This window comes from Ranitomeya variabilis, chromosome 5, assembly GCF_051348905.1.
Source record: "Ranitomeya variabilis isolate aRanVar5 chromosome 5, aRanVar5.hap1, whole genome shotgun sequence".
Lineage (NCBI taxonomy): Eukaryota > Metazoa > Chordata > Amphibia > Anura > Dendrobatidae > Ranitomeya > Ranitomeya variabilis.
In genome coordinates, this window is record NC_135236.1 from 197,204,963 (window position 1) to 197,220,848 (window position 15,886).

The 15,886-nt window shown below is 39.3% G+C and overlaps 1 protein-coding gene across 5 annotated transcripts in view; it reads left to right on the forward strand.

Annotated features, from left to right (window-relative positions):
- Positions 1-15,886, forward strand: part of FBN1 (fibrillin 1) — a 408,947-nt gene that overhangs the window by 290,575 nt on the left and 102,486 nt on the right. For all 5 annotated transcript variants that reach the window (XM_077263717.1, XM_077263719.1, XM_077263721.1 and 2 more), the window contains 3 exons: positions 308-430; positions 2,985-3,110; positions 6,370-6,495. In XM_077263717.1, coding sequence (XP_077119832.1) covers positions 308-430; positions 2,985-3,110; positions 6,370-6,495 — 375 coding nt within the window. The remainder of the gene's footprint in view (positions 1-307; positions 431-2,984; positions 3,111-6,369; positions 6,496-15,886) is intronic.

Below are 15,886 nucleotides of genomic sequence, written 5' to 3' on the forward strand. Positions count from 1 at the left end.
AGGGATGTCTACTATCAGACTAAAATGTAAAGAAAAATCAAACAAAGCTTTATTATAGTAATTATTCTCATAGAGGCACTTCTTCGAGAAGAGACAGACCCTTTTTATGGTGCCATACAGAGTACCATACATTGTGGTACCTGAGATGCAAGTGTCTCCTTATTGTGGAGCCACAAAGATTTTGTGTCCACCAACTTTTTTACTTTTAGTAAGGCACCTCTTCTTTATTCTCTAAATGTCTACCAGAACATCAGTCCTTTATGTTAGTACAATCATTCTCATACTATAATGTTCAATTGTTTTTCAGATGTTGATGAATGCGAACATTACAATGGTGGATGCGACTCAAACTGTACCAACTCCGAAGGAAGTTATGAATGTAGTTGCTTAGAAGGATATGCTTTAATGCCAGATCATAGAACCTGTACCGGTAAGTCTATTTATTGTGTGGTATGCCTTGGTGTACAACCATAAGTATGATTATTCACAAATGTTTGGTCTAGGTGCCGTCTGTTGAAAAGGCTGGAAAAAAGCTGACAGTACTTGGACCAACGTTATTCATTTGAGCTGTGAAGATGACCATTTTTTTCACAGGAACCAAATGTCATAATGGAAAAACTGCAGCATGAACTAATCTTCTTTGTATTTGGATACGACCTGTCTATACAAGTCCATGGGTGCGCAAAAAAAATTGGATCAACCTTATAGTATCCAATTTTATGAATACATTTCAGTTGTTAGCATAGAAAATTGTTTTTGGTCTAGTATATTTTATTCACTGCTGATGTATAAAAACAAATTCCATATGGATCACAATCCACATGAAAAATTGACCAGATTAAAAATAGGAATATTTTTATACACTTATGTGACCTTAGCTTAGAGTGACGATGACATTGAATTCACCTTTTTTAGCTAATATACCAGCAACTAGCGTGTTGGTATTAACCATAAAAGTTAAAGAAGCTTAGGGAAATTTATGAAAAAAAATCAAAATACAGCCATAATTGTAGATGTACATATTTGTCAGCTTAACTTTTCTTTTATATCCATAATATGTGCCATACAAGCTTGTTAGAAGACAGACCACTAAGATCTTATATATGTCCCGTGTAAAACTGGCCATACACCATAGATGGCTGTTGGCAGAAAGATGCTACAGCCGACAGCCATCTGTGCCAGCACTCCCATACACATGAGTGTTTGCTTGGCCAAGCGCTCATGTGTTCTCTATGAGAAAGCTGCCGACTGACATGTTGGCCGCCGGCTTATTTCTATAAGAATAATGTGATTGGCAATCTGAAATTGGACTGCCGATCGCATTACTTGATCAATCTCATTCCCGACTATCAGTCAGTCGGCACCATTTCAGACCGTTGAATGATCCTGTCGCTATCGGTGGCTCAGCCAACACTCTAATATGTATGGGGGCCTTAAAGAAGAGACAAGGAGGTTTGGAAACTGAAGGCTCACTTTGCTGTTTCCAAATCTGAAGTAACACAAACATGAGTGGGGAAATCTCTAGTCCTCTCCTCCCTTCAACTCTTCATTCTTTTGTAAAAAGAACATTCTCTAAATGAAAAGGAGAGCTCAGTGGTTGGACCCCTGCCAATAAAATATTTGCTTAATATATTGCTTAAGCTGTAGATAGGAATGAGGTGTAAAATACTTCAATAAGCAATTAAATGGTTATTCGTTCATGAAAACAACAGATCCAGTGGACATAAGAATTATTATGAGTTTATAATTGGGAAATATATGAAAAGACTTGTCCTAATGAGTCCACTGCAATCAAGTGATTTTCCTCTCATGTAAGACATTACAATATTAATGATAATTAATAATTCTAATAATAATAATCAGATAATATAATTACATTGTGCATTGTCCATTAAACCCAACATAACATCTTTACCACCACTGGAACATGGCAGAAGGTGTCTGAGAATGTTATAAAGATAATAGGAAAGCTTGAGTGACATCTTCATTGGAACTTGTTAAGACAGCCATTTTGTCACTCTAAGTGCATGATCTTTGGAGGAATGTATGTAAAGTGAGAAACATTCATTAAAACTCATTTTACTTGGAAACTTCTATCTCCAGTTTACATTGTACAAAAGCAGTAATAATGCTCCCCCAAAATAGGGCTGCTGTGTGCTATGCACCACGATAAGACAGAAATCCAACATACATTGGCCCAATTCATCAGCTTTTAAAAAGTGAGCAGAGCTTAGAGGGGAGTGAGCATAGTAAAGTGCTGCCAACAAACTAATCATGATTTACAATACAAGAGTTACAATACAATTATGACAGAAACGTACAACCTATTTTTTTACGCTGGCTCACGGCACCTGAAATATGCACCAAACTCGTTAAGAGCCTGGTGCAAAATGCTAGTCCTAATGAATCAGGACCTTTATTATTTTCATTTAAATAAATATATAAGATCAAGAAAGAGACTGAATCACAAAACGGTTAATAAGTATGTTACATATTTTCATAATGTTCAGTTTTTAGTCTTAGTGGTTGCCCCATAAATAATTATTCTCAATATTGTTCGTCCGGTACAGGAATCAGATTGAAAGTCCTTACAGTTTTCCAAGTTTCAAATATGCAGCTGGTACAATAGTAGAGAATTCTAAGGTCTACTTTACATAGCGTAGGTTATATATGGAAAATAACATGTAACATCCCTATAAAGATTGGCTCCGTAATGGAACAAATTTGCCACTGATGCCACCTAAAACCTTCATCTTATTGCAGTCTATGTTCTGTATATGGAGCAGCAGAATCAGGCTGTAATGCAACAATCTTTTTCTTTTGATGGACCTCATTCATAGTGGATCAAGATGTATAACAAAGTCTAGTAGGAAACTGTAATTCCCTTATCCACTTTACTTACATTAAAATTAAATCATTAAATGTTGAATATCTGCTTGATTGTAACATGATATTACAGCTTCTTACATTGTGTTTCTTTACAGACATTGATGAGTGTGAAACAAATCCAAACATCTGCGATGGAGGCCAGTGCACAAACATACCTGGAGAGTACCGCTGCCTCTGCTATGATGGTTACATGGCATCCATTGATATGAAAACTTGTCTCGGTCAGTCACACTTTCATATGTTACATCTCACAGTTCCACTGTTTTCCAGTGAGCAATGCCAAAACGGACGTGTCTATATTTTGTGTGGTCACTTACCTCCAAACTGCTTCTTATTGTAAACCCATTTATTACCAATACAGGAAGGAAGCTTTGGTTTCTCAGCCTGGATTACATCTGTACCTAGGATCTAGGCTTACATCTGATTGCTGTAGGAAATGTCTATTAATTGTTCTACTGTGCTTAAAAGGGTTGTCCCACAAACAAAGTTACATTTAATCAACATTTTAATCAATACATCTTGGAATAATAAGTTCCACAATTGGAAGATACGTCTAGTCGTAATGCGGATGGAAGTATGCAGATTGCATATGCACATGCCCGCCGTCTCCCAGCACCGGAGAATCATCACAGCGCGTAGTGTGTGCTCTGTGAGGAATCACAAGTCTGCAGTCACCAACTTGTGTCCTAAGGCCGGACAACCACTTTAAAATGCATGACGAATAAAAATAGAAAATCATAGTAATTCTAACCTTAATCTACACCTTTCTTTTCATCCCTTTATCTTCTGTGCCCCTCCTTTCCATAGTCATGTCCCCCAGTAATAATGCTGAAAATTTTGTCATGGTTTGGACAGGGCTCATGCCCTGTCCTCTCAGGGTTAATTGTATGTGGTCTCCTTTTGGATCTGGGAGTGATATTTATACCCACACTGAACCTGGATTCTCTGTCAGTTATACTCTTGTTTTGTCTGTGTGCCTGACCCCCTGGTGTGCGCGTGCATACTGCGTTTTCTTTGACTGCTTTCCGTGTATTAGGCCTCTTTCACACATCAGTTTTTTGCCATCAGTCACAATCTGTCGAATTTTGAAAAATTTACAGATCGTTGCAGATTGTGAAAAATTGATGCGACGGATCTTTTTTTTTGCCAGATCCGACTAGTTGATCCAGCTAATTGGGTCCTAAAAAAATCGGAGCATGCTCAGTTACAAAAAAAAGGAATCTGTCGCTGGATTCCATCATTTGACGGATCCGGCGCCATAGGCTTCCAGTCTAGCAAACGACGGACAACGACGGTCACTCCCCCTTAGTCACGTGGTTCAGGTCCTGCTCGCTTCTCACTGCTCGGCCCTTGTCTCCCTTACTGCGGCGAGCCGCCCTCCCTGCAGCAGGTACTCCCGGGGTTCGTGACAATTTCCCAGGGCTTGTGACAAATTTTCCCTTTAACCAACTGGGAGTATACAGCAGAACTTCTCTATGATCATATCTGCGTATTTATTGACCAGCATAAGAGGAAAAAAGCAAGCGCTCACAGAGAAGGTCGCTTGGTTGGTGGGAAAATTTGCACCGTTATTACTTATTATTAGTTTTGAAGTAACTCCGCCAATTTTGGGCCTTTCAATTACCCAACATTTAGTATTGGAGAAAATAATCTTTGATTGAAATTCAATGCCTGGTTGTTTTTTCCTAGAGAAGATAAATTGACATCAAAGGTGTCTGTTAGTGGCTTAGTCCTCTCACAATGTAATAATATAATAATCTTTATATAGCGCTAACATATTCCGCAGGGCTTTACAGTTTGCACACATTATCATTGCTGTCCCTGTTGGGGCTCACAATCTAAATTCCCTATCAGTATGTCTTTGGAATGTGGGAGGAAACCCATGCAAACATGGAGAGAACATACAAACTCTTTGCAGATGTTGTCCTTGGTGGGGTTTGAACCCAGGACTCCAGTGCTGCAAGGCTGCTGTGCTAACCACTGCGCCACCGTGCTGCCCACATTCATGTAGAACACATGTATAGTATACATGAGCAAGCCAAGTGTATGGAGTGGCCAGGATAGCTGTCAATCATTAAAGGGTTCAGTTGACAGATATGGGTGCTTACACACTGCGTTCAGGCACCCATGCATTGGCCCCTTAGGGGCTTACGTCCGGACCCCCCACAATAAAGAGATTTGGGCGTATGCACCGACAGGGCCATAGACTATAAAGGTGCCAACAGAGCAAACGGTCACTCTGCCATACATCATTTTCAGGTGTATATGCCTACTGAAGGCGGACACTCAGACGCAGTCTACTACGTCTGTGATGTCTTTGGCTCTGTCTGCAGAAGGACACAAAGGGGGGGAATTTATGACTGATATTTTATGAATTAGTCCTAAACAAAAAGCTTGTTGGAGTAAAATGCACCAAATATATTAAGAGGCCTAAATTACTGTAAACTTTTTGGAATGTGGTTGATCACGCTTCTCCTGGCAAGCCCCACCTTCGTTTTGAGAGTCAAGCGTGGCATAAAATAATAAATAAAATCACAAAATGTTTTAACTTTTTTCACGCCAAAAATATGGGGAACAGGCCTTGAATCATTTACTCCATAGCTCCACTTAATTTTTATGGGACAATTAGCATATCTGAAGAACTGAGACACGGAACAAGACAAGCACAAATATGTATAGTGATAGTGATGGGGGAGTTCAATTAATGTGACAGTGCCAGGTACAGCATTAAAAAAAGAGAGAAAGAAAGATCCAATAATAAAGAGATAGAGAGAGAAAGAGAGAAAGAGAAGATAAACAGAAAGAATGAGAAAGAAAAAGAGAGAAAAGAAAAAAAGAGTAATAAACATAGAGAAAAAAAGAGATAAAGAGATAGAAAGAAGCATGTAATAGTACAGTAAAAGAGATGGGTTTCTCCTATTATTGGTAGGGAGATCTGGGAGAGGAAAGAAGTAGAAAACCCTCTCGGTGAACAGAATAGCTCGTGTGATCCACAGTTGTAGTTTCAGACCCAAAGTACCTGTGCCAGAAATTTTAAATCAGGATAAATCAAGAGCATAAACAGCAGGGCGTTCTAGAGAAAGACTGCTCACAGTGACTACACATAAGGATATGAGAGCGGAGCCAAGTCCTGGAGTATATGAAGGCAGCTTACTATAACAGACAGAAGGGAATATGTTGAAATGACATATAAATGGGGTATACATATAGTAATATGATGGTTTGGTAAAGCTGACAGCCATGATCCAATAATAGTATAGTATTTTAGTTATGTATTTGGATTTTGTTTTAAAACTGGTAGGACAGCAGGGTGTTCAAGGGGTTAAGCATTGCTAAAATGATCTCAGAGATCTATCGTTAGCAGATTTGATGAATTCCCTTGGCCGGTCGTCTACTCTGCTTGGAAGCCTGATCTGTGTACACATGTGGACTATGTTGTAATGGTTCTTACTCTACATGACATGTTCCTGTTTCTTTCAGATGTTGATGAGTGTGAACTCCATTTGAACATCTGTCTGAGTGGAAGCTGCGAGAACACCAAAGGCTCATTCATCTGTCATTGTAATCCTGGTTACTCGGGCAAGAAGGGATCCACCGGGTGCACAGGTAACAGGCAGTATACATTCTACGTCGTATAAAGTTTCCCGTCATCATGTACCTGTTGTGGCGCAGAATTAGGCTTTCGGCCATGCACTGGAGCAGTCATTCACCCGCCATATTAGTCTATGCTTGTCTTATGCTATGATAAGTGTCAAAAAGAAGACTTTCTTTAGCCCGTGTTTGAACAAGATTTAGCCCATAATGGTGCTCAATGCATATATAAGGCGAATATCACTTATAACAATATATTAGAACTAATGAAACTCAAAAGTAATTAGACATTAAAACACATAGATCTGCATGGGAGCTGGATACACAAAATGATAGAACATTTTAAATCAAAGCTATTTTCAATTCAATAGATAATAGAAACAGAATCAAAATGAATCTCAGAATGTTAGAGATTTTATTCTACTTCTATATTATTTTTGCATATGTTTTTACAGTATGAATTAGCGATAACAGTAATTTGAAAAGAACTTGAAGGCATCATCACATTTTTGGGAATTGCAACATGGAAGTGTTCCAAGTAACTTTCTGAGATCCATCTTGATCTTCTATATCCATTATCTTGAATACTTGGTGACGTCTGACAAATGAGACCCAAGGGTAAAAAGAACTCAAGCTGCAACTCCTTATTCACAAGGGATGTGCCTAACATACCACACCTTAAAACGTGGCCTTCTTTTGACCTCATTTTTACTTAATCAATGTGTGTCGCGCTTTATTTTTCTTCCGTCACATATTTAGATGTATTTGAGAAATATATAAAAATGCTTGCAAAGTGTACATTATATTTAATGACCATATGGCCACGAGGAGTCACCTAAACATGTACATAATGTCTACAACAGCAGCTTGCTTACTGTAGTGAAACCTCCACCAGGGGGAGCTGGTGAGGAAAGAGAGGTTAAACACTAAGCGTAGCAACACACACGTGAGACGGAAGACGTGGTCGGGGTACAAGCTGGAGAATCAAAAAGCCAGACAGGGTAGCAGCAGAGACGGATACCAAGAGACGGGGTCAGAGACAAGCCGGGGTCATACACATGAATACAAGTCAAAGGCATGAGGGTCACCAAGGTACAAGGCTCAGAGGCTCTAAACTGGAAGCTAGAGCTATCACTAACGCTGGTCAGCAGGCTGTGACGGACTGAAATAGCCCAGCTAGCCCCAGAACGAGGCTGAGGAGATTAACCCCTGCATGACCAGTCCCGAGAGAGGAAAGAAGAAAATAAACTCTGGACCATGACACTTACATTGCTGAATTACATTCCTAAATATTTTTATTACTACTAGTGATGAGCGAGCGTGTTTGGATAAGGTGTTATTCGAGCATGCTCGTGTGCTAATCGAGTATTTTCGGCGTGTTCGAAAAAAATGCTTGAGTCACCACGGCTGTTCGACAGCCGCAACACATGCAGGGATTGCTTGTTTGTTAGGCAATCCCTGCATGTGTTGCGACTGTAGAACAGCCGCGAGACATGCAACCCCGGCGACTCGAGCATTTTTTTCGAGCACGCAGAAAATACTTAAAACTAATTAAGACACGAGCATGGTGTGATAACACCTTATCCAAGCATGCTCGCTCATCACTACTAGCTGTCTATTCGGTATATGGGACTCAATAGTTGTAAATGAAGGTAAAGATCTTAAAGAACATCTGGCTAATTCAAGCCATTGCATTAGCTTAAAGAATTTTTGACTTCCTCCATCTCCTCCTTAACAAAGAGTGCTTACGAAGATGAAGACATTCTTGAGAAATTACAATATGGTGTGGTTAATCCTGATCAGAATTGTTAGGTTTGAAGTAAGTGTGGTTTCACATCTGAAATAGGGACTATGTCACTCCATTTCGATGGGTGCAAGGATAGGATAGCACTCCATATGGCAAATTACTAAAAAAGAATCCGGCACTCAAGTATACAGTTAGGTCCATATATATTTGGACAGAGACAACATTTTTCTAATTTTGGTTATAGACATTACCACAATGAATTTTAAACAAAACAATTCAGATGCAGTTGAAGTTCAGACTTTGAGCTTTCATTTGAGGGTATCCACATTAAAATTGGATGAAGGGTTTAGGAGTTTCAGCTCCTTAACATGTGCCACCCTGTTTTTAAAGGGACCAAAAGTAATTGGACAGATTAAATAATTTAAAATAAAATGTTCATTTTTAGTACTTGGTTGAAAACCCTTTGTTGGCAATTACTGCCTGAAGTCTTGAACTAATGGACATCACCAGACGCTGTGTTTCCTCCTTTTTGATGCTCTGCCAGGCCTTCACTGCGGTGGTTTTCAGTTGCTGTTTGTTTGTGGGCCTTTCTGTCTTAAGTTTAGTCTTTAACAAGTAAAATGCATGCTCAATTGGGTTGAGATCAAGTGACTGACTTGACCATTCAAGAATGTTCCACTTCTTTGCTTTAATAAACTCCTGGGTTGCTTTGGCTTTATGTTTTGGGTCATTGTCCGTCTGTAGTATGAAACGACGACCAATCAGTTTGGCTGCATTTGGCTGGATCTGAGCACACAGTATGGCACTGAATACCTCAGAATTAATTCGGCTGCTTCTGTCCTGTGTCACATCATCAATAAACACTAGTGACCCAGTGCCACTGGCAGCCATGCATGCCCAAGCCATCACACTGCCTCCGCCGTGTTTTACAGATGATGTGGTATGCTTTGGATCATGAGCTGTACCACGCCTTAGCCATACTTTTCTCTTTCCATCATTCTGGTAGAGGTTGATCTTGGTTTCATCTGTCCAAATAAAATTCTTCCAGAACTGTGCTGGCTTTTTTAGATTTTTTTTTAGCAAAGTCCAGTCTAGCCTTTTTATTCTTGATGCTTATGAGTGGCTTGCACTGTGCAGTAAACCCTCTGTATTTACTGTCATGCAGTCTTCTCTTTATGGTAGATTTGGATATTGATACGCCTACCTATTGGAGAGTGTAGTTCACTTGGTTGGCTGTTGTGAAGGGGTTTCTCTTCACCATGGAGATTATTCTGCGATCATCCACCACTGTTGTCTTCCGTGGGCGTCCAGGTCTTTTTGCATTGATGAGTTCACCAGTGCTTTCTTTCTTTCTCAGGATGTACCAAACTGTAGATTTTGCCACTCCTAATATTGTAGCAATTTCTCGGATGGTTTTTTTCTGTTTTCGCAGCTTAAGGATGGCTTGTTTCACCTGCATGGAGAGCTCCTTTGACCCCATGTTTACTTCACAGCAAAACCTTCCAAATGCAAGCACCACACCTCAAATCAACTCCAGGCCTTTTATCTGCTTAATTGAGAATGACATAAAGAAGGGATTGCCCACACCTGTCCATGAAATAGCCTTGGAGTCAATTGTCCAATTACTTTTGGTCCCTTTAAAAACAGGGTGGCACATGTTAAGGAGCTGAAACTCCTAAACCCTTCATCCAATTTTAATGTGGATACCCTCAAATGAAAGCTGAAAGTCTGAACATCAACTGCATCTGAATTGTTTTGTTTAAAATTCATTGTTGTAATGTCTATAACTAAAATTAGAAAAATGTTGTCTCTGTCCAAATATATATGGACCTAACTGTAGATATTGAAACTTCAATTTTATTATGCAATCTCAAACAGTATGATGTTTCAGTCTTAAATTTCAGGACTTCATCAGACTGTAATAAATATGTACAAAATAACAATAAGTAGATGAAAACAAAAATAAATATTTAATAATGGGCAGGAAAATTACAGTTACAGATAAAAAATACAGATACTGTAGAGATCCAACAGTATTATCTAGACACAAAAATCTATAGAATATTACATGCAAATCTAGGTATAGAGTTGTACTCCAGTGGGGGGAAAGAATGTTCAAGAACCCACTTTGGTCTCACATCATGATATGTTTCTAAAGATGAATGCCAAGAGGTAAGTCAACTATTGCTAACAACATTTGTGGATCAGATGATGTTGATGTTCTTTTTCTATGTCTGTCTAGAAAATAGCTTTGTATAGCTGGAAAATTGGGCAGGTTTATATTGTGTCCAAAAACAATGAAAACATTCATATTTTTTTTGTTAATAAATGGAGGAAGTAAACTCACAAAAGAACAATCTGTTGAGAAAATTACAAGGGGCACAAGTTGGGTGAAGTTGAAATAAGAACAGTAAATATTTTGTGTTTGATTTTTATTAATGTTTGTGCCTATTAGGTGAATTGTAGTTACTGGTACATGCAGCCTACTGGATACATTCCCTTTCCTATGTATAAGCATAGAAACAGAATTTGAAGGCTGTTTTCCTCATTTTTCCTAGATTATCAAGGGCAACCTTTGTGGCTCTCTTTACAGAAGTTTAGAAGTTTAGATATGAAATGTACTGAAGACATTCTCGGCTTAGTACTAAAACACATACCATACTTTTGTGCATCTGTAGCCAACACTTGTTGCTGACTTCAACACTGAATCAGATCTAGAACATTGCTGATCTTACTCAGAAATAGAAAAAATTCATTTTACAAGATGGGAACCAAGGTCACCTTGCGGTGTGCACTTTAGGGGCTTTAGTTAGCAGCGAGTAAACAGAGAACAAAAAATGATCCACTCGCTTTGCAATTCAGAACACTACCATCATCAGTAGTACACCGTAAGTTTTTCACATATCACTGAAAGTACACCAGTTATTACACATCATTTTACATATCTTCATTAAAGGAATGTCTGAAAATGTATAACTTTATAAAAACTTCTTGGTGAAAAATTGATAAACTGTGTGACATTTTGCCTTACCTTTGATTTTCAAGTAGAAAAAATGTCAGACTGGTTGTGTTATGGGGGCAGGCGTGGATCCCTTCACTGGTTCTCTCTGCCTATGGACTTGCAGAAAGCAGTGCAGGGTTAAACAATTGATACACATTGTGCAAATGGCTCTTAATTATAGTGTAAATGGATAACAAATAAGTTACAGAGCAGATTAGACATTATTTTGTAGCAAAATGTGCCAAAAATAGGTGCTGATATATCCCTAAATATGCGCCATTATCCTTCGGGCTTCATTAGGATTAGCCTAAATATTTCTGCTCCCTTGTCATTGTAGATTGTTTCTATGTTCACAAATAAACATGTTTTATTTCCCTAATCACTCAGTTTCGGCTTCCACCCACTATCCACAGCACATTCCCAACCCACACACATTTTCTTTCTCCTTGTAAGTAGAATTTAGAGGAGATTTCAGAAAAAAAACTTTAGCCTCTACCTCTGTAACAGATGGAGGGCTTGTAGTAATGAGAACATGAGATCCCTATGGAAAAATGTGAAACATGACAAAAAGCCCTGTCGTTTTGGCCATTGCTAGTTTATAATGTAATAATTCACCACCAATTACATGCTCCATAAGAGTGCAACAGTATCTGCAATGTAAATCTAGAGAAGCAAACAAGAATCTACTTGGTTCTTTTCGGTTAAGGAAGCACCAAAAGCTACAAAACAGCTATTGATTACTAGGTGCAACTAACGCCATAGTTCTAGTAAAACAATTAGAAATATGTTGTTATTATGGAGACTGGAGCGTTTATAATGTGTTTTATAATACCCACTGGGCAGCAGGAAATGTTAAATCCCCCACACTGGCCCCTCCGACTCACCAGACAAATGCTTTTAACTCTTTACTTTCTGGCTTTCTCTGCTCGAGTTGTCTAATTACATTACATGAAAGTCAGCTAAAAGGGCAAAATTCTAATAATTCAGACAATCATATTTATTAAAGTTGACCCCAGTATTCAAGGACCAAACTAGGTCTGTTGAAGAAGCATGCTGTCCAACACAACACACTGTCTAACACAACATACAGAGGCAGCCTTTATTAATCTAACACACAAGAGAGATAACATGACTCAGAAATGAAAGGAATATGTCAACAGAATTTTACTATTTTGTCTGTTAGCAGTACGATGTAGAGACAAAGACCCTGACTCCAGCTATATGTCATTTACAAGTTTTCCCACCTACAAAGAATGGAGAGGTCTGTATTTTGTATTGTAGGTACACTTCTACTGTCAGAGACAGAATCTAAGAATAAAAAACAGAACATCACATTGTATGATTTTTAAATAATGAAATAGCTTTTTATTGCATGAAATAAGTATTTGATCACCTACCAACCAGCATGAATTTTGGCTCTCAGAGAACTGTTAGTTTTTCTCTAAGAATCCCACCTACCTGCATTAATTGCTCCTGTTTGATTTTGTTACCTGTATAAAAGACACCTGTCCAGACACTCAATCAATCACACCCCAACCTCTCCACCATGGCCAAGATGAAAGAGCTGTCTAAGGACACCAGGGACAAAATTGTACACCTGCACAAGGCTGGGATGGGCTACAGGACAATAGGCCACCAACGTGATGAGAAGGCAACAGCATAATTATTAAAAAATAGAAGAAACACAAGATGACTGTCAAACTTCCTTGGTCTGTGGCTCCATGCAATATTTTGCTTCGTGGGGTAAGGATGATTCTGAGAAAGGTCAGGAATCAGCCCAGAACTACACCGGAGGACCTGATCAATGACCTGAAGAGAGCTGGAACCACAATCTCAAATATTACTGTTAGTAACACACTACGCCCCTGCATCAGCACATGTCCATACCCATTTAAAGTTCGCCAATGACCATCTGGATGATCCAGAGGAGACATGGGAGAAGGTCAAGTGGTCAGATGAGACCAAAGTATAAGTTGTTGGTATCAACTAAACTTGCCATGTTTAGAGGAAGAAGAAGAATGAGTACAACCCCAATAACACGGTGAGGAAAACATTATACTTTGGGGGTGCTTTTCTGCAAAGGGGACAAGATGACTGCACAGTATTGAAGGAAGGATGGATGGGGTCATGTATCGCAAGATTTTGGACAACAACCTCCTTCCCTCAGTAAGAGCATTGAAGATGGGTCGTGGCTGGGTTTTCTAGTATCACAATGACCCAAAACACACAGTCAGGTCAACTAAGGAGTGACTCCATAAGATGCATTTGAAGGTCTTGGAGTGGCCTAGTCAGTTTCCAGACCTGAAGCAAATAGGAAATCTTTGTAGGGAGCTGAAACTCAATGTTGCCCATCATCAGCCCTGAATTCTGAAAGATATGGAGAAGATCTTATGGAGGAGTGGGCTAGAATCCCTGCTGCAGTATATGCAAACTTGGTCAAGAACTACAGGCAAAGTCTGACCTCTGTAATTGCAAACAAAGGTTTCTGTACAAAATATTAAGTTCTGTTTTTCTATTGTGTCAAATACTTATTTCATTCAATAAAATGTAAATTATGTAAAAATCATACAATGTGATTTCTGTTTTTTTATTTTTAGATTCTGTCTCTCACAGTTGAAGTGTACCTACGATACAAAATTACAGACCTCTCCATTCTTTGTAGGTGGCAAAGCGTGCAAAATCAGCAGTGTATCAAATACTTATTTTCCTCAATGTAAATATTGTGCACTTAGTACAACATTTTTGATCGAAAAAGCATAGAAGCCATCCTACGAATGTCAAGGTGTACCCAAATTCAGGATGGCCTTAGCCTCTAATGTCAAAACCTTAGCATGCATCATAGCGACATCCATTGTGTATAAGGGGTGAGTAAGACGGAGTCCTGAACATGGAGACACAGCAACTGGGGAGCTTTTTAAATGTAATGTTCAGCTCAAAGAAAGGGAGTCCACGTCCTCACCTGCACATAATGCAGAAAATTGAAACTGAACTGAAAAAAAAAAATGAACTGGAATGTAAGTTGGTATGAATGCAAAATAGAAGCATGTTCACGCTGGCCCAAACCCAAAACAAACAAAATAAACATATAGATAAGATTATGATGATCAGTATGATATCGAATATCAAATATGGTATCAAATAACCCAGCCAGAATGAACATTTTAGTCAAAGGGAATTTCTTACAAGAGATCCTCTCTGTGAGCCGAAACAGAGTCTCATTGGCAGGGGCAATATGATACTGGTTGCCTCTTTGGCAGTACCAACTGATCAATGTAGATTTCAGAAGCCAGACCGACCTCTTGTAATCACGTAATTGCCAGACTGGCTCTTTTTTAAGAAGGCAATGTCATTATCAGACATCCACTCTTTAATGATGTGCTGTCCAGTCACTGGAGAATCTGAATTCCACTGCTTCGTAGACCCCTGTCCTGCATTTTGCAAAACATATTTTTCGTAAACGTTACGCACAGTTTCATTTCCTAAACTAAGTTGCCAAGATTTGCATGAATAGCATTTTCCCTGGGAATAATGACTTTGGATCACTTCTAATAAACATCCTATTATGGTTTTGACCAAACCACAGAGCAAATCACCACAGCCTTCAATATTTGTTGGTCGTGCTGTTACCTCCAGGGTTATCAGGATGATTTCCTTCTGTTTTCAAATGTATATTTTTTTTTAATTCAATTTTAACATTAATAACTAAATATCTGAAATGCAAATATATCACTTAATTAGATAATTGGACTAGTACTCATGGGCAGGATAGTTAGATTGTAGATGGTTGGCTATAATTCTTGTCATCCCCAGCAGATGGTATTAGCATTTTCACCATGTATTTAATACACAACGTAATTCTCTCCAGCTATGAGTATGTTCTATGTATTAGGAATTAAGGTATCTATAGATGATTTAGGCAGGATCGATTGTCCTTGCTTCTCTGCGGCACAGGTATAGTCTATGTTCTGTACAGTCTATAGATGATTTAGGCAGGATCGATTGTCCTTGCTTCTCTGCGGCACAGGTATAGTCTATGTTCTGTACAGTCTATAGATGATTTAGGCAGGATCGATTGTCCTTGCTTCTCTGCGGCACAGGTATAGTCTATGTTCTGTACAGTCTATAGATGATTTAGGCAGGATCGATTGTCCTTGCTTCTCTGCGGCACAGGTATAGTCTATGTTCTGTACAGTCTATAGATGATTTAGGCAGGATTGATTGTCCTTGCTTCTCTACGGCAGTGATTTTCAACCAGTGTTCCGCGGCACACTAGTGTGCCGCGACACATGTCGGGTGTGCCGCGGGGAAAGTTCCCCAAACTATGGTGCTCCCTTTGTTTTGTTCCCCGGCAATGCGCAGCGATGCGCAGTCACGGAATAACACATGCGCGAGCTTTGAACGCTCGCGCGACTTAATGACGTCACCGAGGCCGGCGCGTCATCCTGAGAGCGGAGAGACTCTCGCATTTGCCCGCCGCCAAGGTAATGCCCGCCAATAATGCTGTGTATAATCATTAAGTCAGCAACAGCTCATTAACCCCTTCCCGCCCTTTGACGCCACGTAGGCGTCATGAAAGTCGGTGCCAATCCGACCCATGACGCCTATGTGGCATCATGGAATGATCGCGTCCCTGCAGATCGGGTGAAAGGGTTAACTCC